This window comes from Rana temporaria, chromosome 4 (assembly GCF_905171775.1).
Source record: "Rana temporaria chromosome 4, aRanTem1.1, whole genome shotgun sequence".
Classification (NCBI taxonomy): domain Eukaryota; kingdom Metazoa; phylum Chordata; class Amphibia; order Anura; family Ranidae; genus Rana; species Rana temporaria.
In genome coordinates, this window is record NC_053492.1 from 260730948 (window position 1) to 260754557 (window position 23610).

At 46.9% G+C, this 23610-nt stretch overlaps 1 protein-coding gene across 1 annotated transcript in view; it reads left to right on the forward strand.

Annotated features, from left to right (window-relative positions):
- Positions 1-23610, forward strand: part of CRYBG1 (crystallin beta-gamma domain containing 1) — a 326501-nt gene that overhangs the window by 121555 nt on the left and 181336 nt on the right. The window contains exon 2 of the mRNA XM_040350181.1: positions 13510-13642. Within this exon, the coding sequence (XP_040206115.1) occupies positions 13510-13642 (133 nt within the window). The remainder of the gene's footprint in view (positions 1-13509; positions 13643-23610) is intronic.

The window sequence follows — 23610 nt, forward strand, 5'->3', positions numbered from 1 at the left end:
GGACGACTTTGGAAGAGTCCATGAGTGGGTCTGGCTAGTCCGTCTAGCGGATCGCTGCCTCAGCCTGTGCATCTCCCCGAGGCTCGGGGTCGATCGGAGTCTGGGAGAGCAGTGGGTTGGCAGTCCTGGTGGGGTACTGCCTGGGGCATGTTATTTACTTCCCCTGCCGGGGAGTCGGGGGCCACAGAAATGTGGCGGTGTTTTGGAGACACCTAGTCCCTCTTAGGGGCGGTAAACCGTTGCCGGACGGTCCGGACGTATGGGGCGCAGGCGGGTTGGGATAACCGACGCCAGGGCGGCCCGGACGGATCTACCGATCAGATATTTGGAAACCTGTGGTAAAATCGTCTATTGGTATAATTTATTATTTATATGTATAATTTTATACATTTCTATGTATATTAACGTATTTATTTATTTAATTGTTCAGAAGAGTACATGCCAGGGGAATGAATTCCCCAGAGACATAGCCGATGATTAGTATAATGTATTCATTAAATAATATTTCATTTATTTACATAATATGATCTATATTTCTAAAATATACATCATATATTTGTCATATCAAATTAATCATATAATCATAAAACACTTATTCACCAATATAATGTATTATTATTCATTTATTAAATGTATTCATTTGTTTGTGATAGTACAGTGAGGGGAGATTTTCCCCACCCAATGGAGCAAAGCATGAGGACCCGCGTCCTGGGTCTTGCATCGCACGCCGCACACTGGCGTAGCGATACAGGGGGGAGCGAGGTCCTGGCTTGTATAAATTATGTAATTTATTTGTTATTATATTTATTTATTTAATTATTTATTTTGATTCGATATTTAAATTATCTATTTATGTATGCAAATTCAGAGTAATTTGTTAAATTGTATTAAATTTATTCATTTATTGAAGGGATAATATTTCATTTATTTACATAATACAATGAGAAAATATACATAAATATATATATATATTTATTTTATATATTTAAATATATGATCTAGAGATTTTATTCAAATTATTTGATTTACTGGCAGTAGAGGGCGCACGCTGGCAAGCTGTGTAAGCAGACCCCCCTGGGGATTCGAACCTACGAGCCTATGGGGAACAGCCTTGCTAAGCCTGCGTGCTAGCCACTAAGCTAGGAGCACTGCCACTGCAGAGGAGAACGATCGCAGTGCCTGCCTGTCTCCCACACCGCTGGGTTAGCTTGCGGTGGGAGGAGATGCGAGGAGAGTCTGACGGGGTTCAACTCCAGAGGCGAAGTCTCGCGAGACTACGGCCTCTGGAGTCCCTATTGAGCCGAGGGTTTGAGGGACAGAGCGGACGATGAGGTCCGCTCTCTCCCGACCCGCTCAGATCAGATCAGATTGCAGTGTCTGCCTGCCTCCATGAGACTGTGAAGGAGGGAAGCGGCCGCGACGGAGGCCCCGCCCCCCGCAGAGAGCGCGAAGGTGAGCGTGGGGAAGAAGGAGGGGAGGGACAGTTGCCCAGAGATGGCGCCTGTTGAGGGAGCGAGGGAAAAAGCACGGACCCCTCATGGAGGAGCTGCAGCGCTCCGGCGTCAAGGAGGGGAAAGCCCAAGTCAGGGTGACTGGAAGTAGAAATAAAGTACAGACATGACTCGAATACAACTACCTGACACCAGTAAAAATAAAGTACAGACATGACTCGAATACAACTACTTGACACCATTCAGTATCAGGGAAAAACAGACAAAAAGGTGCAAAATCGGGGGATACCAGGGAAGAACTCCCCATATCCACAATCTTCCAAATAAAACAATCAGAATTTCCAGCAAAACTTACCTGACACCGGGACATCCGGCATCAGGGAGACAATATAAAATCACAAAATCGGGGAAATACAAGGGAAACCCCCAATATTCCACAATATGTTAAACATATGAATCAAATTTCATAAAAGTACCTGAGACCAAATCTGGTATCAGGGCTAAGATATACACAAATCAAGCTTAAAGATACATGAAATACTTATCTGTATGCTCTGCCATGAGCAGAAAGAAAGAGGAAGGTTCTAAGGAGGCAGCCCCTTATATGCCGGCTGTCCTGCCTCATGATTGGCAGTCCCAGCCTGAGGGCTGCTGGGTGTTGTAGTTTTTCTTTTCTTTCAGTTAAAACGTTTTTCTATTTGAAATCACTGAAAAAGTTGTATTTCTGCTATGGGCATTATTAAAGAAAGATAATGCATAAGATATGAGCCTCCTGTCTGATATATAATTCTGGATAAACTGAGAATAAAAATAGAGATCACGATTCCGAAGTAAACCCCGGCCGATTTTTGCAGTGTTTCAATTATTAAGTTATAACAGCTCATCGCAATGCAATATATATATATATATATATATATATATATATATATATATATATATATATATATATATATATATATATTCCCCAAAAAGGAGGCCTGCAAATACCTTTTTTAGGATGGTTTCGTTCTCTGTATTTCCGGGTATCTCAAGCGCCATTCGTACTGCTGTTATGTGATTCAAATGATGACGTCGCTTCTGCCCTTACTGTGTCCCTGTTGGTAATCTTGCGCATGCGCGGTTGTGCCATAACCATTTGTTTCTGTGTTTGCGGCTGCTGTTTTCTTTCACTCCCCTTTTGTGACTTCTTCTTTAGTCACACGGGGGAGTATCAGGAAGAGTGGAAGGAGCTAAACACCGCGAGACTTCTCTTCTGTGCCAGACGGAGGGGAAGTTCTCACAGACTGCATTCAGGCAAACTTTAAATGCCGGTTTAGAGGAGCTAATGTGCGCAAGCACGGTGACGACATGCAAATGATCAGCTGCCTGTGTTATGGGCTATTTTTTAAGACAATGTTGTGTCCGAGGGTTTACATTACAACCACTTTAAATGACTGGCATATTATTGAAAAAACGTAAACGTAAGGGGCCCATGGGCTTCAGCCCAGTGAAGCCCAATGGTAAGTTCAGCCCTGCTCTTTGGGGCTTGTAGTTTTTATACCAATTTTATTTTAGGATTAATTATGAATGTGTTCCACTAAGAAAGGGAAGGTAAAGTCAATCATTTAATATGACCCAGTTTACAAAGATCGTTGAGATCTCTGGAGTTGATCAGAGGTTGACAGAGGAAATTTACAGAATTTTGACTAGCTACAAGAATTGTATAGTGAAATTCTTCAGATTCAGCAAGGAGTTTCAGGGTAGAAGAGGAATGTGAGCACATACTGAACAAGCTGCTCACCCGCAAAGAGGTTCAATATGATTTTTACACTAATACTTGTATTCTGACTGTATTCCTTAAGGGAAAACATATGAGTCATTAGCATATTTTGCATGAAAGTCATTTTTCAGTCACAATTTTTGCTTTTCACTTCCCTTTCATGTTACAAATTTTTAGGGCTTGTAAAGAAGTGAAACTTTAGTGATTGTATTTATGTCAGATGCTTCAGTCACTGCGCTTTATGAAAGACTGCAGAGATAACACATACATATTTATATTGTAAAGCGCTGCGCAAACTGTTGGCGCTATATAAATACTGTATAAAAATAATATATATAAATTGTGTAGCGCCTGTGTACTTTCATGTTAAATTTAGAGGGGAATGAGAGAGTTATTTTGCTCTCATTCATGATGATTTGTTAAATTGGGTTTCTGCCAAACTGGGCTGTCCTGTGGTTTCATTCTGTGTTCCAAAGATACCATTCCATCTTTGGATAGCAGGTGGCGCCAGAGGTGTGGCGCCAGAGGTGTCCAGGCAGAGGCGCCTTTCTCCAGCAGCTAATCAGAGGAGTGTTTCCCTCGCGGGGCATGCTGGGGGAGGGTTTTTCTTTGGCGGATGCCATTTTGGGGGGGCCTGTTCCTGGTTCCAGGTGCGGCACCCACCTTTTAGGGAGTGCGCACATCACGGGCCCCAGCGAGATTGCCTACCAGGCCAGGGCGCACGTGCTACACGGAGTTCCTGACTCTGGGCCCTCATGGCTCGGAGCAACTAAAGCTGCAAAGGGGCCCCAGTGACTTACTGGGTTCCCACACTTCATGAGGAAGATCCCAAGCGAGTTGTGCTGTTCGGTGGGGAGTCGGTCTGAGGTGAGCCCAGAGGCAGGTGATCCAACAGGGCTTAGACGATCCATCGGGGATTTGGGTGACCGGACACTGGGAAGTTGTATGCTGCAACTTGTCAGTCGATGATCCCAACCTAAGAAATCTACCTGAGGGAGATTCAGGCAAAATTGTATGTACCGAGAGGATTCGCTCTATTATCTTCGTTCCTGAGTAAAGGGCCTGTGGCAGAGGTTCCACTCCTAATTCAAATTCCATTAGAGCCAAGTCGGTGGCAGAGACTTGTTCCTTCTCAGAAGTTCTAAGTTATACTCTGGCTGCCAGGTCGGTGTGAGAGGCCTGTCCAGGTACACTTTACCCACCCCGGCTGGGGTGGCGACGTGAGTTAAAGTCCCATTGGAGGCAGGACTGCTTCCGTTATCCATAGGCCTGAATCTGCAAATTCTCCTTTCACCAACCTTTCTCTGTCTACTTCGAGTTAACTGTTTGCCATGTTGGGCAAGGAATAAAAGCACAGAAAATGACATCCTGCTGTTTGGACATTCCGTTACTGCTCATTATCCCTAGACACAACACAGAGGTAACATAATCATGCCGTCCCAAATCTAACCAGCGGCTCCTGAGGGGGTAGCGCAACAATTGTATTTAGTCTGTCTGAACAAACTGATACCATGGTATATGTAGTCCTTAGAAATCAAAACTAAGCCAAAGAAATGAGCAGTAAAAGCTACAAAGCATGCAGGGAATCCCCAAAAAATATGATAGAGAAGGTCAGCAGACAGGCAGCAATCACAACATGAAGGGAGATTTTTCAAGAAAGCTTACCGTATTTTCCGGCGTATAAGACGACTTTCTAACCCCTTAAAATCTTCTTAAAAGTCGGGGGTCGTCTTATACGCCGGTAACCTAACCTTACCTTATCCCAGAATCGCGGCTGTATGATTTTTCAAAAGCCGCGCCTCCTACGTCTTCTGTTCCGTGATAGGCGGAAACACTCAGCTTCCCAGGAGGCACTGTGTTCAGTGTCCGCCTATCACGTAGGCCCTCTCGTCCTGTGTTTAGTGTCTGCCTATCACGGAGGCCCTCTCGTCGTCGGACGAGAGGGCCTCCGTGATAGACGAACACTGAACACAGTGCCTCCTGGGAAGCTGAGTGTTTACGCCTATCACGGAACAGAAGACGTAGAAGGCGCGGCTTTTGAAAAATCGTACGGCCGCGATTCTGCATGTCTTGGAATAAGGTAAGGGCACAGTCTGGCATGTACTGGGGCACAGAGTCTGGCATGTACTGGGGCACAGTCTGGCATGTACTGGGGCACAGTCTGGCATGTACTGGGGCACAGTCTGGCATGTACTGGGGCACAGTCTGGCATGTAATGGGGCACAGTCTGGCATGTAGTGACACAGTCTGGCATATAATGGTGGCACCGTGAGGCGAGGCATGACTAGTAGGAAGGGGGTAGTCTTATACGGCGAGTATATCCCAAAACCAACATTTTAGCTGGAAAATTAGGTGGTCGTCTTAGGCCCCGTACTCACGACCAAACATGTCTGCTGAAACTGGTCCGCAGACCAGTTTCAGCAGACATGTTTGGCCGTGTGTTGGCCCGAGCGGACCATTTTGGGACGGATCGGACAGGTTTCCAGCGGACAACTGTTTCCCGGACTTGTTTTAAAACAGTCCGCTGGAAACCTGTCCGCCCGGACATGTACGGTCGTCTGTACAGACCTACCGTACATGTCCTGCCGCCCGCATCCCTCGCATGCGTCGAATGACTTCGACGCATGCGTGGAAGCATATTTAAGGCGGCCCGCCCACGTCGCCGCGTCATTGTCGCGGCGACACCGCGTCATCGACGCGGCGACACCGCGGACACGCCCCGCGTAATGTTTACGCGCGGGCTTCTGTTCGATGGTGTGTATAGCCATCGAACAGAAGTCCCCGGGCAGTCCCCGGCCAGACATGTCCGATGGAAACGGTCTGCAGACCGTTTTCATCGGACATGTCCTGCCGTGAGTACAAGGCCTTATACGCCCAGTCGTCTTATATACGCCGGCAAATACGGTATATTGGATTGTCAAAGGTAACTATTGTTTGCATTGCTACTAAAATAATGCTGAAGTCATATAATGAAAGTGTATGCTGTGACTATAGCACTCCCCTGACTAACAACTCCTTTTTCTGGAGTACAGTTAAAGTAGACACTTTCCAAGGAGACCAACTCTACATCTGACTTGTTAGGTGCCAGGAATGTTTTACATAGCTATACCTGCAAAAGGAGCCAGCCTGAAGTGATCTAGCGGGACTTCATTTTTTGACTAAAGTTCCACTTTAAATGAACATGGATGGTAGGCGTAGCTTTTACCAACTCAAAGGGAAGACGCGCGACACCCGTGACAAGGAAAGAGAGGACAAAAAATGGAGACGGACCCCCTGCTTACCATACTTCTGCCCAGGCCAGGATTACGAGGGTCCGTCAAGTGTAGGAGCATGATGTTACCCCCCAGGATAGGGGGGCTCCTCATCTCAGAGGGACATTATGAATGGACCTCTCTTATGTCTCCATAACTGAAAATTTCACAGGCTGCCCTTGCCGCAGCTGTTGCAGCAAAAAACATGTACAGGGAAAGTACTGCTTACGCTCTATGGTTGTAAATGCAGAGACTACCAGGGTCTGTATTATCTGATCTCTCATTCAGCCAGCAATTTGCTGGAAGTAAAACCAAATGAACTAAGATATTTAGGAGGAAATGTCTAAGGCCATAGAAGGAGCCATTTTAAACCACGGGTTCCATGAAAGAAAATCGCTCAATTCCCCCGACACAGACAGTGTTGAAGAGGTGGGTCTTAAGTTTTTTCCTGAAGGACCGATGATTTTGTTCCATAGCCATGGTCCTTCGTTCTCCTTTTAGATTTGTAGCAGGATGTGGAGGAGGTTTTAGTTGATCGGAGGGCGCAATTCGGGTTGTAGTGTTTTATTTTCTTGCATAAGTATTGAGGAGCATTTCCTTGTGTGCATTTGAGTGTGGCAGAGGGTCTTGAATGTGACCCGAACCTTTTCGGCTTGCCAATGGAGGGTCCTCAGGGACGGGGTGATTGCTTCCCAGTTTTTTTTTTCCTGTTACCAGTCTGGCTGCTGTGTTCTGGTATTTGGGAAGTCCGAGGTAGAGGGAGTTTGCATAGTTGAGTCGGGAATTGATGATTGTTCCAACTACTACTTGGCGACTTCAGAGGATTTTGTCCATATTTATTTATTAATTTATATGGTTTTATTTATTTTCATTATTGTTGTATAATTTTTCTATTTTGTAATAAATTTATATTTTATATATACTTCCGTCTTGCCTCAAAGTCCGACCATCAATTACTATTTTTAGCAATTGTTTCCCCTTTTCTACCCTATATGGATGTGGCTAATGTGAGTGCTTTCCCTGTGTTTTTTTTGTGCCCCCCCCCCTTCCCCAATTTCCCCCTCCCCCTTCCTCTCCCCCCTTTTTTGTTCCAACTACTACTGCTGCTGTGTCCTCTTCATACTTGGTAAGTGATGTAAGTGATGACCTAAAGCAGAGTTGTGTCCTCCATTGAGCCAAAGCAGCCTTTTTCAACATGATCATGATTGTGTATCATTTTAAAGGGTGCCTCGACTGAAAAATGGTTGACAAACGCTGAACTAAAGAGCAGTTTTGAGTTTTGCCTGTACATACATGTATAACCCACTAGGTGGCAGTGCTGGATTGCTTGATGTTGTTACATTATTATTAAACATCTTCTTAGACTTTGATACAGCTTTCATATGACACTATTAACGTAATGATAATAATGTTTCAGTGCGTTGATTGTGTTTACTGTAATTTTAGTATACCACCTGAGATTTAGATTATGGCGAAACACATAGGCCAGCTCACTTACCAGGTGGTATAGGGTGGTAAGTATGTTTGCTTTATAATTAGAGTCTCAACTTCATAACAAGTCACATTTGTGAAGTCAGGAAAACCAAATCTCTTTACAGATGTCACAGGATGTCTTTTGCCATTGATACGAAGGGGAGCATAATTATCCATTAATATAGTGATCCCCATTCACGTAGGTGCACATGGGTAGAATTAGAAGGCATAGTTATAGGGTGCCAAATGAATAATGTGATCTTCACACGAGCGTATTTACATTATGCATGTAAACCATACCTAAAGCTGACCATACACTATACAAGGCCCGTGGCCCGAATCCTGCCCGTCAGGCCATTTCATGTGGCCCTTACACCCAGGGCTTTTTTTTCAGCCAGAATGTGGCAGAACTCTTGCCCTTCACTCTGCGCTTTCCGCTGTCACTTGTAAACACAGAAGCCTTCTGTGTTTACATGCAAGGAGGCTTTTATGGGGGATAGAGGATAGATGAGGGCTGTGGAGGGAGTTGTGTGCAGAGGTGGGAGGTGGAGGAGAGTGTTGGAGAGTTCAAAGCTGAGGACAAGGGGTTGAAGCTTGTGAAAGAGAGCCGAAGCATGCACTCTGTACATAGCGCACTCCTGAACTCTGTTCGTAATGCACTTCTGAACTCTGCACTCTGTACATAATGCAGCCCTGAACTCTGCACTCTGTACATAACGCACTCCTGAACCATTAACGGTGTACATAGCGCACTCCTGAACTCTGTACGTAATGCACTCCTGAACTCTGCACTCTGTACGTAATCAGGGCCGGCGCTCCCACTAGGCGAACTAAGCAGCCGCCTAGAGCGCACTGCTGCCAGGGAGCGCTGCCACAGCTGCTGGGTCTTCTACAGAAGATCGGTTCCTCCTCAGCCGATGGTGACTGATGCGGAGTGTAGCGGAAGGGCTCTATATGGCTGGCTGCAGAGTGAATAGGCAGAGAGAAGAAGCAGACAGATCGTCCCCTTCGCTGCACTAAGCCAGAGGTGACCATGCTGATGTCCAGCAGGCAGCAGCAGCCGTGGGTGTCAGCTCTCTGCCCGCCCCGCCTCCCTCTCTGGGTGATGTGCAACCATTGGAGGAGCAGGGCATAGACACCCAGAATGGATCCACCCAGGCCTAGACTGGCCACACGCTGGGCCGAAGCCACTTGTCCTGGAGGAGTGTGAAGCCCAAAGCAAAGCTGATCCTGCAGCTTACCCAGCCTGTGACATGTGGAGGGAGATGGAAAGAAGTGCTCCAAGGTAGGAACTTGTCAGGTGGTGGGGGAAGCGCTGGGGATGATCTTATCACTGGTGTGTGACCCCCTCCACTTGGCTGCATCCATCCACCTAGCTGTCCACTTTGCTATATTCTCCCTCCACCACGCTGCACCCCCCCCCCCCTCCCTCTGCTCTCCACCTGGCTGCCCTTCCCCTCTGCTGTCCACCTGACTGCCCTTCTCCTCTGCTGTCCACCTGGCTGCCCTTCCCCTCTGCTGTCCACCTGGCTGCACCCCCTCCTCTGCTGTCCACCTGGCTGCACCCCCTCCTCTGCTGTCCACCTGGCTGCACCCCTCCTCTGCTGTCCACCTGGCTGCACCCCCTCCTCTGCTGTCCACCTGGCTGCACCCCCTCCTCTGCTGTCCACCTGGCTGCACCCCTCCTCTGCTGTCCACCTGGCTGCACCCCCTCCTCTGCTGTCCACCTGGCTGCACCCCCTCCTCTGCTGTCCACCTGGCTGCACCCCCTTCTCTGCTGTCCACCTGGCTGCACTTCCCCTCTGCTCTCCACCTGGCTGCACTTCCCCTCTGCTCTCCACCTGGCTGCACTTCCCCTCTGCTCTCCACCTGGCTGCACTTCCCCTCTGCTCTCCACCTGGCTGCACTTCCCCTCTGCTCTCCACCTGGCTGCACCCCCCCTCTGCTGTCCACCTGGCTGCACCCCCCCTCTGCTGTCCACCTGGCTGCACTTCCCCTCTGCTGTCCACCTGGCTGCACCCCCTCCTCTGCTGTCCACCTGGCTGCACCCCCTCCTCTGCTGTCCACCTGGCTACACCCCCTCCTCTGCTGTCCACCTGGCTGCACCCCCTCCTCTGCTGTCCACCTGGCTGCACCCCCTCCTCTGCTGTCCACCTGGCTGCACTTCCCCTCTGCTCTCCACCTGGCTGCACTTCCCCTCTGCTCTCCACCTGGCTGCACTTCCCCTCTGCTCTCCACCTGGCTGCACTTCCCCTCTGCTCTCCACCTGGCTGCACCCCCTCCTCTGCTGTCCACCTGGCTGCACCCCCCCTCTGCTGTCCACCTGGCTGCACTTCCCCTCTGCTGTCCACCTGGCTGCACCCCTCCTCTGCTGTCCACCTGGCTGCACCCCCCCTCTGCTGTCCACCTGGCTGCACCCCCTCCTCTGCTGTCCACCTGGCTGCACTTCCCCTCTGCTGTCCACCTGGCTGCACCCCCCCTCTGCTGTCCACCTGGCTGCACCCCCCCTCTGCTGTCCACCTGGCTGCACCCCCTCTGCTGTCCACCTGGCTGCACTTCCCCTCTGCTCTCTACCTGGCTGCACTTCCCCTCTGCTCTCCACCTGGCTGCACCCCCCCTCTGCTGTCCACCTGGCTGCACCCCCCCTCTGCTGTCCACCTGGCTGCACCCCCTCCTCTGCTGTCCACCTGGCTGCACCCCCTCCTCTGCTGTCCACCTGGCTGCACCCCCTCCTCTGCTGTCCACCTGGCTGCACTTCCCCTCTGCTCTCCACCTGGCTGCACCCCCCCTCTGCTGTCCACCTGGCTGAACCCCCCCTCTGCTGTCCACCTGGCTGCACTTCCCCTCTGCTGTCCACCTGGCTGCACCCCTCCTCTGCTGTCCACCTGGCTGCACTTCCCCTCTGCTCTCCACCTGGCTGCACTTCCCCTCTGCTCTCCACCTGGCTGCACTTCCCCTCTGCTGTCCACCTGGCTGACCTTCCCCTCTGCTGTCCACCTGGCTGCCCTTCCCCTCTGCTGTCCACCTGGCTGCCCTTCCCCTCTGCTGTCCACCTGGCTGCCCTTCCCCTCTGCTGTCCACCTGGCTGCACCCCTCCTCTGCTGTCCACCTGGCTGCACTTCCCCTCTGCTCTCCACCTGGCTGCACCCCCTCCTCTGCTGTCCACCTGGCTGCACTTCCCCTCTGCTGTCCACCTGGCTGCACCCCCTCCTCTGCTGTCCACCTGGCTGCACCCCCTCCTCTGCTGTCCACCTGGCTGCACTTCCCCTCTGCTGTCCACCTGGCTGCACTTCCCCTCTGCTGTCCACCTGGCTGCCCTTCCCCTCTGCTGTCCACCTGGCTGCCCTTCCCCTCTGCTGTCCACCTGGCTGCACTTCCCCTCTGCTGTCCACCTGGCTGCACCCCCTCCTCTGCTGTCCACCTGGCTGCACCCCCCCCTCTGCTGTCCACCTGACTGAACCCCCCTCCTCCTCTCCACCTGGCTGCACCTCTCCTCTCCACCTGGCTGCACCTCTTCTCTCCTCTCCACCTGGCTGCACTTCTCCTCTCCACCTGGCTGCACTTCTCCTCTCCACTTGGCTGCACCTCTCCTCTCCACTTGGCTGCACCTCTCCTCTTCACCTGGCTGCACCTCTCCTCTCCACCTGGCTGCTCCTCTCCTCTCCTCTCCACTCCACCTGGCTGCACCTCTCCACTCCACCCCACCTGGCTGCACCTCTCCTCTTCACTCCACCCCACCTGGCTGCACCTCTCCTCTCCACTCCACCCCACCTGGCTGCACCTCTCCTCTCCTCTCCACTCCACCTGGCTGCACCTCTCCTCTCCACCTGGCTGCACCTCTCCTCTCCACCTGGCTCTATCCCTCCACCTACCTGCACCCCCCCCCTCCTGTCCACCTGGCTCTATCCCTTCACCTGGCTGAACCCCTTCTCCACCTGGACCAGTTCTGGTGCTAAAATTTTATTAATTTTAATAATTTTTTTTGGGGGGGGGGGCGCAAGTAGCTGGTCTCGCCTAGGGCGCAAAATAGTCTAGCACCGGCCCTGTACGTAATGCACTCCTGAACTCTGCACTCTGTACGAAATGCACTCCTGCACTCTGTACGTAATGCACTCCTGAACTCTGCACTGTGTACGTAATGCACTCCTGAACTCTGCACTGTGTACGTAATGCACTCCTGAACTCTGCACTTTGTACATAATGCACTCCTGAACTCTGCACATAATGCACTCCTTAACTCTGCACTCACTACGTAATGCACTTTTCAACTCTGCACTCTGTACGTAATGCCCTCCTGAACTCTGCACTCTGTACGTAATGCCCTCCTGAACTCTGCACTCTGTACATAATGCACTTCTGAACTCTGCACTCTGTACGTAATGCCCTCCTGAACTCTGCACTCTGTACGTAATGCCCTCCTGAACTCTGCACTCTGTACGTAATGCCCTCCTGAACTCTGCACTCTGTACGTAATGCACTCCTGAACTCTGCACTCTGTATGTAGTCTACTCCCTAGTTATGTACTCTGTATGTAGCGCACTCCTGAGCTATGTACTCTGTATGTAGCGCACTCCTGAGCTCTGTACTCTGTGTGTAGCGCACTCCGGAGCTCTGTACTCTGTGTGTAGCGCACTCCTGAACTCTGCACTCTGTACATAGTGCACTCCTGAACTCTGCACTCTGTACATAGTGCACTCCTGAACTCTGCACTCTGTACATAGTGCACTTCTGAACACTGCACACTGTACGTAGCACACTCCTGAGCTCTGTACTTCGTATGTAGCGCACTCCTGAACACTGCATGCATTGTCTTACAGATACAACCATAATTCTTATGCGGCCCATGATAAATTTGAGTTTGACACCCCTGCATTATACTATCTGATTGTACAATCGCCTTTAGAGCCACCATCAACTATAATGTGCAGAAGCCTGCCTCATTTGATACTATTTATATAAATTACGTTCCTATTCCATCGTTTTGGTATATCTAAAGGAGATTGTACAGGGATTAAACAATCAGATTGTATAGCATAGGAGCATCCAAAAGTTGATTTTTTTTTTCCCCCAATGGGGAAGCAAATATTTAAAAGTCATAAAATACAGTTTTGTCATAATTTGTTATGATATCATATGTCATTAAATGCAAGCAATGTAAGTACCCAAATCTACCTTGGAATTGGCCTCTTGCAGTCTACTCTACTGCATGTTGATAGGAGAAGACAGCAGAGTGATAGAGAGATATGCTCATCAGGGTTTTGCTTCACCTTTCATGATCAAGTCATTTGGCAGCATTGGGGAGAGGACCTGTGAGTATAAGAGAAACTGCAGCAGAGAAAGTTCAAGTCCCTGCCTCTGGTAGACTGTTTGCTGTGTGACAGAGCTGTGTAAATCTCAGGATTGGAAAGACAAACACAAATTCCTTGGCAGGTAAAATAGCTCTCTCATATGTATTTGATTTGTGTATCTAGCTGTTCTTGGCTGGAGTTTAGCTTTAAAGTGAAAGGCAGATGTAGCACAAGGGGCAGCTAAAGTTTTTAAAAGCACAACTGATAACTGCTATTTTATGTTGCAGATCGTTTGACACGTCTGATGTTGATCCAGAATATAGGCCACATTCATTGTCTTTAATTTTTGTGGATGATAAAGAGACCACCGTTTCCAGTGAGAGAGACTCCCATGTTGCTGTTCAGGAAGATCTGGATAAGGTAGGATTAAAAATGACTCTGTGCTATATTCAGTACATTTTAGCCTAAATGTTACTTTTGTTTTAGCTTTTTACATTTATTTTACTATTTTTAAAGCAGTATTAAACACAATTATTAGATGTGATGCCTGCATTAGTTTAATGTATTATTATTTTTTTTATTACCGTATTTGCCGGCGTATAAGACGACTGGGCGTATAAGACGACCCCCTAATTTTCCAGCCAAAATGTTGGTTTTGGGATATACTCACCGTATAAGACTACCCCCCTTCCTACTAGTCATGCCTCGCCTCACGGTGCCACCATTACATGCCAGACTGTGCCACTACATGCCAGACTGTGCCACTACATGCCAGACTGTGCCCCATTACTTGCCAGACTGTGCCCCATTACATGCCAGACTGTGCCCCATTACATGCCAGACTGTGGCCCATTACATGCCAGACTGTGGCCCATTACATGCCAGACTGTGGCCCATTACATGCCAGACTGTGTCCCATTACATGCCAGACTGTGTCCCATTACATGCCAGACTGTGCCCCATTACATTACATTACCCCTCCATTGTGCTGTTCTCCCCGTCCGCGCTCCGCTCCGTGTCCCCCCTCGCTGTGCCCTTACCTTATCCACATGCAGAATCGCGGCCGTACTGTACGTTTTTTTCAAAAGCCGCGCCTCCTACATCTGTTCCGTGATAGGCGGAACAGTCAGCTTCCCAGGAGGCACTGTGTTCAGTGTTCGCCTATCACGGAGGCCCTCTCGTCCGAGGACGAGAGGGCCTCCGTGATAGGTGGACACCAAACACAGGACGAGAGGGCCTCCGTGATAGGCGGACACCAAACACAGGACGAGAGGGCCTCCGTGATAGGCGGACACTGAACACAGTGCCTCCTGGGAAGCGGAGTGTTCCGCCTATCACGGAACAGAAGACGTAGGAGGCGTGGCTTTTGAAAAAACATACGGCCGCGATTCTGCATGTCTTTAGGATAAGTTAAGGTTAGGTTACCGGCGTATAAGACGACCCCCGACTTTCAAGAAGATTTTAAGGGGTTAGAAAGTCGTCTTATACGCCGGAAAATACGGTAGGCTTTTTTTCCTTTATTTTACCTGGCGATCCAGCCTGTACATCTGTTATTTTTCAACTTATTTTAACAGACCAAGCTGTCCAGATAAAGTTAGGGCTCCTTAACGCTAGCAGTTGGGGGGCAGTAAAACCCTGGGTTTGAGCCTCCCTTCCCCTTCCTACTCAATAGCTAGCCGTTTAGCTACAAAGGCAGCAACCAGGAATGTACACATGCCACAGCTGGAATTATTCCCCCTTTTACTTTTGGTGGCATAGCGCCTGCTGATTGTAATCTATTCAAGTTCATGGGGCCACTCTGCAAGCGCCGTACAACCGGGTGCAATGCACGCAGTTGTGGCAAGCTAGTGTGGGATTCGAGGGGTTACAGCAGGCAGTGAGGAGGTGATACAACGCCTCCTCACCACCTGTCAATGCTCTTTGAAGAAGAATTAATAATTTATGTAAAATCTTTATCCCAAATGGAAAAAAACTGTTTGCTGTAACTGCTAATAAAGTGTTCACTGGAGTATAGCTTCAATTTGTTAGTCAGGTCCATCCAAATCTGCTAGTCTAAAGGCCCGTACACACGATCGGATTTTTCAAAGGGAATTGTGTGATGACAGGCTTTTGTCGGATAATCCGACCGTTTGTACACTCCATTGGACAATTGTTGGATTTTCCGCCAACAAATGTGGGATAGCATGCTTTAAAATTTTCTGACAACAAATGTGTGTTGTCGGATTATCCGATCGTGTGTACAGAAGTCCTTCGGACAAAAATCCAAAAAAAAAAGCTGGAAAACCATGTAGTTTCGTGTTTGTTGGCCGACCATTCTTTGCCATTTGTATGCAATACAAGTTCACAGCCAATGCCCTTAGGACAAAAGTCCTACGCTTTGTCAGCAGAAAATATGATTGTATGTACCAGGCTTTACACTACACTCCTTTGACAACGCTGCTGCCCAGAGGTGTCTCTGTTGCTCCTTCATCCAGAGTGGAGACACGCTAAGACAGGAAGTGTGTTACTGAATGGATCACCAGGTGATATAACCTACAAAAAAAAACACTAAAGAATAAAACGAATGCAGCCGCCACATCTAAAGATTGGTAAGTTGCAATATATTCAATACGTTTTTATTGAAAAAGAATATTAACAAACAAAGCATGGGACAAGAAAGTGTTATACATACAACCGTTTAGAATAACACCGGCAGAAGTTATAGATGTCAAAATTTTGTGGCTTTTATCCATTCCGAAAAAAAACATGACGACAAAAGCAGATGTAAATGGTGATCATCCGTTTACATCCGTTTTTTCATAGAGATGTATTGCATGGGCGTCCGCTCCAAAGGGCAAGGGGGGGCAATTGACCTCCCCTGGAAAAATCAAGAAGGGCCGGATATCACACAGGCACAGTGAGCAGAGTGAAGCCACCTCCCCCACCTGCTGTGCCTGTGCCGCGCTGATGGCTGATCTGAGGTACTGAATGGGGAGGGGGGTCTGTCTGTGCTCAAGGGGGGGTTTGTGCTGAATGGGGAGTCCATCTGTGCTGAAGAGGGGGTCTGTACTGAAGGGAGGGTCCATCTGTGCTTAAAGGGGGTCTGTGTGGAATGGGGGGGTCTGTGCTGAATGGCAGGGTCTGTGCAGAATGTGGGGTCCATCTGTGCTTAATGGAGGGGTCCATCTGTGCTGAGGGGGGGTCTGTACATTCTCTAGGCTATAGTTATATGTGCATGGAGTGAAGCTGAATTATCTGAAGAGCTATTTCACACTGCCAGCTGGCCACGTTATCGGTAAAGCGCCGCTAAAAAGTGGCGCTTTACCATAGTTTTATCTACGCTATTCAGCCGCTAGCGGGCGCTTTTAACCCCCGCTAGCATTTGAAGAAAGGGTTAAATGTGACTGTGTATCGCCGCTGCTGAAGCGCCCCCCCCCCCCCTGAAAAAAATTCAGCGGATGCCCATGATGCATTGATGTCCATTTTTCATCCATCAACATGGAAAGACAGGATTGCTAACTGTTAGATTTGCTTGTGTCCTCAACCAAACTGGCTGGTGTGGTAACTGATCACATGTGCAGCACCATGACTGTTGCAGATCAAACAGTAGCAGCTTCCTTGGCTGTAAAGGATAGGAGGGTTTAATTCTGCTTTAACCACTTACAGACTGCCCAGCTACGGCGGCACTTTAAAGAAGAATATCGTTGTTATAGCAAATAACTAATAGCTAGCTGCTATAACCCGGGTATCCTCTTCTTCAGCAGTCGGATCCCTTTCAGATAAAAGTGGTCTCAATGGCGGATTCGCCGCAGAATCACTTTAATCAGGGGCGGGAGAGGGGTCGCCGTGCACCAGGTGCCCTCTGCTGCTTACCGGAGCTGCCAGTGTCCTCTACCCTCTGTGGTATGGAGGCCGGGCGTGATGTTATGTTATGAAAAAATATGCGCTGCCACGCCTGGGAAGCTGAGGTCTTCATTTTTTTTTTCAGGCTTCCCAGCCTAGAGGTGAGATGTGGGGACTTATTGATGCCAGATCTCACTGTAAATAGGACCTATCATGCCATATTCCTATTACAAGGCATGGTAAATTCCTTGTAATAGGAATAAAAGTGATCAAAAAAAAAATGTAAAAATAAAGCATCAAACTCCAAAAATAAAAGTAAAATTAACAATATATATATATATATTTTTTAAAGCTCCTCTGTCCCCACGTGCTCGCTTGCAGAAACAAATGCATACATAAGTCACACCCGCATATGAAAACGGTGTTCAAATCACGCATGTGAGGTTACTTCTCGAACGTTAGAGCGTTAGCGCAATACTTCTAGCATTAGACCTTCTCTGGAACTCAAAACATGTAACCTGTAAAAAAAATGTAAAGCGTTGCATATGGGGAGTTTCAAGTACTGAAGTTTGGTGCCATTCCACGAGCGTTTGCAATTTTGAAGCATGACATGTTAGGTATCTATTTACTAGGTGTAACATAACTTCCCCGCAATGGGCTCCCCAGCCCTGTCCGCTTTCATCGGACGTAATTGTGATCCAAGGATGGGGGCCCAGGTGACAAGGTTTGGAGAGGTTTTTCTGGAACTGTCCACCAGTGAAGACTCATGTGCATTACTCCTGTCAGCAGTATCGTCTGAGATAGTCATTGTTTCCTCCACTGCACCAAGAAACCTGTCTGGAACTACCTCAAATTCCAATGGGCCCAAGGAAACATGGGTATACCGGAAGACATTGTGCAAATGAGGCTCAGGCATTGTGAAGCCATCAGATACAGGCTCCGGATGACCTTGATCATTTTCTGGGTGACAATCCTTGCCTTTGGCGGTGGTAATGACACTGTCCCCTCATGAGTGTTGAACATTGCACCAGGGCTGTGGAGTCGGTAGATAAATGTTCCGACTCCGACTCCTCAGTTTTATGTACTTCCGACTCCGACTCCCCGACTCCGACTCCTCTGTATTAATATGCGAATGTATTTTATACATTCCTTGAGGGAAAGAAACGCAACCTACCACAGGACTACTGGCTGGGAAGCCAACAGTCTACTGTATTGCACAGTTTAAGCAAAATACAAACACAATGAAAACAATCAAGTGGCTGGATAGTAGCAGCAGGCATAAACATCAGGAACAGGATCTTTACCAGTTCAAAAATACAAACCACATTATTTGGTTGTTTTAGAACAAAAACAAAGCTTATCTATAATGAACCAAAAACAAAATCTGTAAAACCTAAAAATGGTTTATATTAATCTTGAAATGTAGTTATAGGCTTAGCAAATGCAAATCAATTCAATGTAGAGTTCTAAGGAAGAGAATTGCCTCTGCCAGATCCTCTTTCATAGAGGCTCTTAAAGCGGGGGTTCACCCTATACTCACATATAGTCGGTCACATACCTAATAGAAGTGCGTAGATCTTTGTTGCAAGATAAATGACTAATTTCGGAGTTAGGCAGAAGGATCAGCTGTGGAAATTTAGTAAGAAAGGGAAAAAAAGAAACTATGGAGTTTTTGTCACTTTTTTTTTTAAAACATAATTTTTTTTTTTTTTTAGCACCATTTTTTTGAGAATAAAAACAAAGGTACCTACCACAGAGCAGCGTCGGTGAAACCTAGCAGGGCACAGCTGAGGAGACTCTGGCAGCTAACCCTGAATCTGAATTTAAATAGGCCCAGGTGGGTGGGCTAATCCCATAAACCACCATTGCGAATTGATTCTGGAAGAAAAGGGCAAATCTGGCCCCTTTTCCAGAATCCAAGATGGCTGCAGTGATGTCGACTGATGCTATGGAAAAAAGGGGGGGGTTAATCCTGCGCTAATAGTGAAATGATTGATGAATATAAGTAAATTGAAAAGATATGAACAAAAGCTGCAACACAAATAACATGTGATAAATCATGTGGAAAAATCATGTGGAAACAAACAGGGAAAAAAATAACTAGATGTAGTTGCGCTAATAAGTAGAATGAAATAATAATAGTAACCTGTGGATTAATAAATGAAAACACCATATTTATTGGCGTATACCGCGCACTTTTTTGCCCTTAAAATCAGGGCAAAATCGTGGGTGCGCTATATACGCTGATACCCGCTTCCCACGCCGCGTGTGAACCACTGCGCCGACATATACCGAGCGCAGTACACTCGGGTATACTCGGGCAGGCTCGGCTCCTCTCGCGGTCACGTCCTGTACGTCCTTTACGCGAGAGGAGCCGAGCCTGCCCGAGTATACCCGAGTGTACTGCGCTCGGTATATGTCGGCGGAGTGGTTCAAACATCGGATCGGCTGAAGAACACAGCGGGGAGGACACCACGATAGCCGCAGAAGAACGCCGGACCGGACAAGGCCGCCGATGGACGCCGGGCAAGACACCGACGAGGGGCATCCAAACTGTAAGTATTTCTTTTTTTCCAGGAATTTGTCTTCTAGGTTGGGGGTGCGCGCTATACGCCGGGGCGCGTTATAGGAAGATAAATACGCCTGAATGTGAATAAACACAATACCTCACCACTAATGGAAAGGAGTGAAGAAAAATATATCTGACTCCTATAGTGAATCACTCTGCCATAGTGATTGTGATTAATACAATGACGACATCAAAAACATCATATAATACTGAAGTAAAATAATCAATAGCAAGACATATATTTAAATCTGTGTCCAGTGAGGACAAACCGTGAGACAAAGTCCAATAAACTTTGAACTGGAAAGAGATGTTGGATGTTTAATTCCGAAATAGACATAGGCACAGGTGGGTGAATAAAAGGAATCCTAGTTGCAGGAGCAATGTCCAAATTCCATGAAAGCCAGGTAGGTGAAAAAGATGAAAGGCAAGGCTGTCGTACACCACCACCACACTGTAATATCCACCGGAGTGACACAGAATATTAAGGTACTCTTACCAGATTGATGGGATCTTAGGTAATAAGGTCACAAGCGCTTTTGCAGACACAAACCTCTGCACAGGTTCCCGGGCAAGCTGGATCATCTGACCGCTCAGGGTCTCCTCACTCTGAGGACAGTAGCTGGAATATGGTCTTCTCCTCTCGTGGGTAAACTGTGGGTCGTGTATGCAATAGAGAAATGAGGGCAACAATGTGCATTACCTCTGATAAAATGGTGTGTTTATTGTAAGGCTCATATGGGGCATTACAGGCAAAAAACGATAAGGTTAAAAAGTTAATAAGCCGGCATAAGCCAAGATAAGATCGCCCATGCAATCGGGTCACATGGGAGCGTGGTGACGTCACTGCGTAGCACCGCCCTGACCAGTTTAGTCAGAAATTACGTTTTCAAAGGGCATGTCGACTGATATACAAAAAGAAAAACTGTAGCCCCCCGCTGATTTCTGGGGGGAAACAAACAACAACTGCAAGCCTGTCAGGATAAAATGCACCTGCCCCATCAAACTGATCGGACTTAAAGGGAGCATTACAAAGTAAGACAACAAGTACACTATTATTATTTTTTTAAAGGAGAGTTAACAGGCAAGTTAAAGGAAGGAAGGGATGGGAGAGGGGAGAGACAAAAAACAATATATGCCTAAAAATAAAATGGAAACCACCAGCCTGGAAGGATGTGAGCCGATCCTTTTGCGACTCCACTGCATTCATCATGGATGCGATGGCAGACTGCGTTCCTGTGAGGAAACTCTGCGAAAAAGACCCCAACAGATCCACAGAGGGCTTCCCAGTCTTATCAGCGCTGTGGGCGGCCCAAGAACAGGGACTGTGCACGGGAAAGGCTAAACCAGGCGGACGCTGCCGACTGCAGAGGTATGGACATACTGCTACTCTTCACCAGCACAAGAAGGTATGAGGAAAAAAAGGAGAATGTTGGGGGAGGGACTATGCCTTTAATTTATGCTATTCACTAGTCCTGAAGGAGGAGTCAGGGAGGAGCTCTATCACAGGTATGCTGTAATGGAGGCACCAGGAAATAGGATTTTAAATGATCGATGAAATTAATGGTTTACACCATAAATGTATGGTTTTATCATTGTGCTGTTATTTCTTTTTTCCCCTGGGGTTCGTAACCTCTATTTTGGATGAGAATTACCTGCTGGAAAGAGAAATTGTAACTGCCTCCTACTGTGGAGTAAACAAGCAATTGCTGCCGATCTGCTTTCTGTGCCCTAATGGGAGCGGGTTGCACTACATGGAGTATTCACAGTTTTGAATGAAGAGTAAAAGTACCGCACACAGAGCACTATTTTTGGAAGTGGACTTTATTTTATGATTGACTTTAAAGTTTTTAATAAAAGTTTCTGGACAAAGTTGTTTGCACTAAGCACTTTAGCACATTGTGAATTTGGAGAGTGTGAGAGTTTTTTGTTTTTGAAGTTTTAATATTATTTTTATTTATAGGGGGGTTTAATACATAGGGCTGCATGGTGGTTTTTAAAGGATTGGATATATATATATATATATATATATATATATATATATATATATATATATTATGGCTGTTACTGATTAAAATTTTCATGTTCGATTAATCAAATTCTTTTTTTTTAATCGATTAATTTCGATTAATTATAACGCACATACAGATCCAACTACTTTTAGCTGATCTCCTTGCAGGCTGAGTCCCAGTGCAGCTACCAACCACTGGAAAAATGGATCTTTCAGGAGTCCAGAAACTCATTGACCCTTTATACACACACACTAATTACAAGCAAACAGATCACAGGGGAGGTTGGTTACCTTTTAATAGCCATTCAAACCCCTTTGTGTCAACTTGTGTGCCTGTTATCAGGCCAAAATCACCAGGGTATGTAAACTTTTGATCAGGGTCATTGGGATAGTTGTTGTTGTGATTATGATTTAAAAAGAGTAAGCACGCTTGATTTATAATAAATGGCTTTAGCCAAACACTAAAGCCCTGTACACACGATCGGTTTGTCTGATAAAAACGGTTTGTTTTCCATCTGTGAAAAAAATAGAACCTGTTTTAAATTTTTCCTATGGATAAAAAAAAGATGAAAAAAAACGATCGTCTGTGTGGAAGTCCATCGGTCAAAAATCCACGCATGCTCAGAATCAAGTTGACTCATGCTCGGAAGCATTGAACTTCATTTTTCTCAGCACGTCGTAGTGTTTTACGTCACCGTGTTTGGACACGGTTGGATTTTTGACCGATGGTGTGTAGGCAAGACTAATGAAAGTCGGCTTCATCGGATATCCGGCGAAAAAATAAATCGGATTAGATTCCATCAGATATCCGATAGTGTCTACAGGGCTTAATCATGAGTAAAATAAAATAAAAGTTTTTGTGTTATCATTCATATTCTCTGAAAAATTACCAAGAAATCATAAATTCTGCCAGGGTATGTAAATTTATGAGCACAACTGTATATATCCAAACTCCAAGTGCAATGCAATGAGGCCATCCCAAATGGTCATATATAGAAAAAACTTTCAAAAGGATTGCTGCACAAACATTTATTGAAATAAGGAAATACAAAAATAGTTCACAGGTATTTCATAATACAATTACGGTTTCGGGCTATATCGATAACGCCCATCTTCAGACTGGAACTCATCACAAATGAACATTTTAATCACCTCTTTTTTATGCATCATAATTGGAATCAATTGCATCTACAAGGTAATTATCAAAAACACATCTGTAGCAAAGTGGTTAGAGGCTGGATACAAATTCTCACTCACTCCATTATACACATTGTGATGTGTTCCAGCGGTGGCGGTGCATCAATTAAGGGCACATGGGTGCCACCCTCTCTATCCAGCCACCCCCCTCTGTGTATAATGGATAGATTAATATCCATGGCCGCCGCCACCCCCTATTCAGGTGTGCGGGCCCCTTTTTTATACCGGGTGCCTGAATTCCAGTGGCGGGGTGTATTTTTGAAGCACCTGATTAGAGCCAAAGGCTCCAATAGGCTTCAAAAAAGGGATTTTTAATACAGCTTACCTGTAAAATCCTTTTCTTGGAGTACATCACGGGACACAGAGCAGCATATTCATTACTATGTGGGTTATATGGAGTACCTTCAGGTGTTGACACTGGCAATCTCAAACAGGAAATGCCCCTCCCTATATAACCCCCTCCCATAGGAGGAGTACCTCAGTTTTGTAGCAAGCAGTATGCCTCCCAAAATGGTCCCCAAAAAGAGGGGTGGGAGCTCTGTGTCCCGTGATGTACTCCAAGAAAAGGATTTTACAGGTAAGCTGTATTAAAAATCCCTTTTTCTTTATCGTACATCACGGGACACAGAGCAGCATATTCATTACTATGTGGGATGTCCCAAAGCAATGCTCACAATGAGGGGAGGGAGAACATCTCCAAGACAAAAGGATTTAATTTAGAGAAATACTCAAATCATAATAAATCCAACTTAGTTGAGAAAAATAATCTTAAATTTTAAATTTAACTCAAAA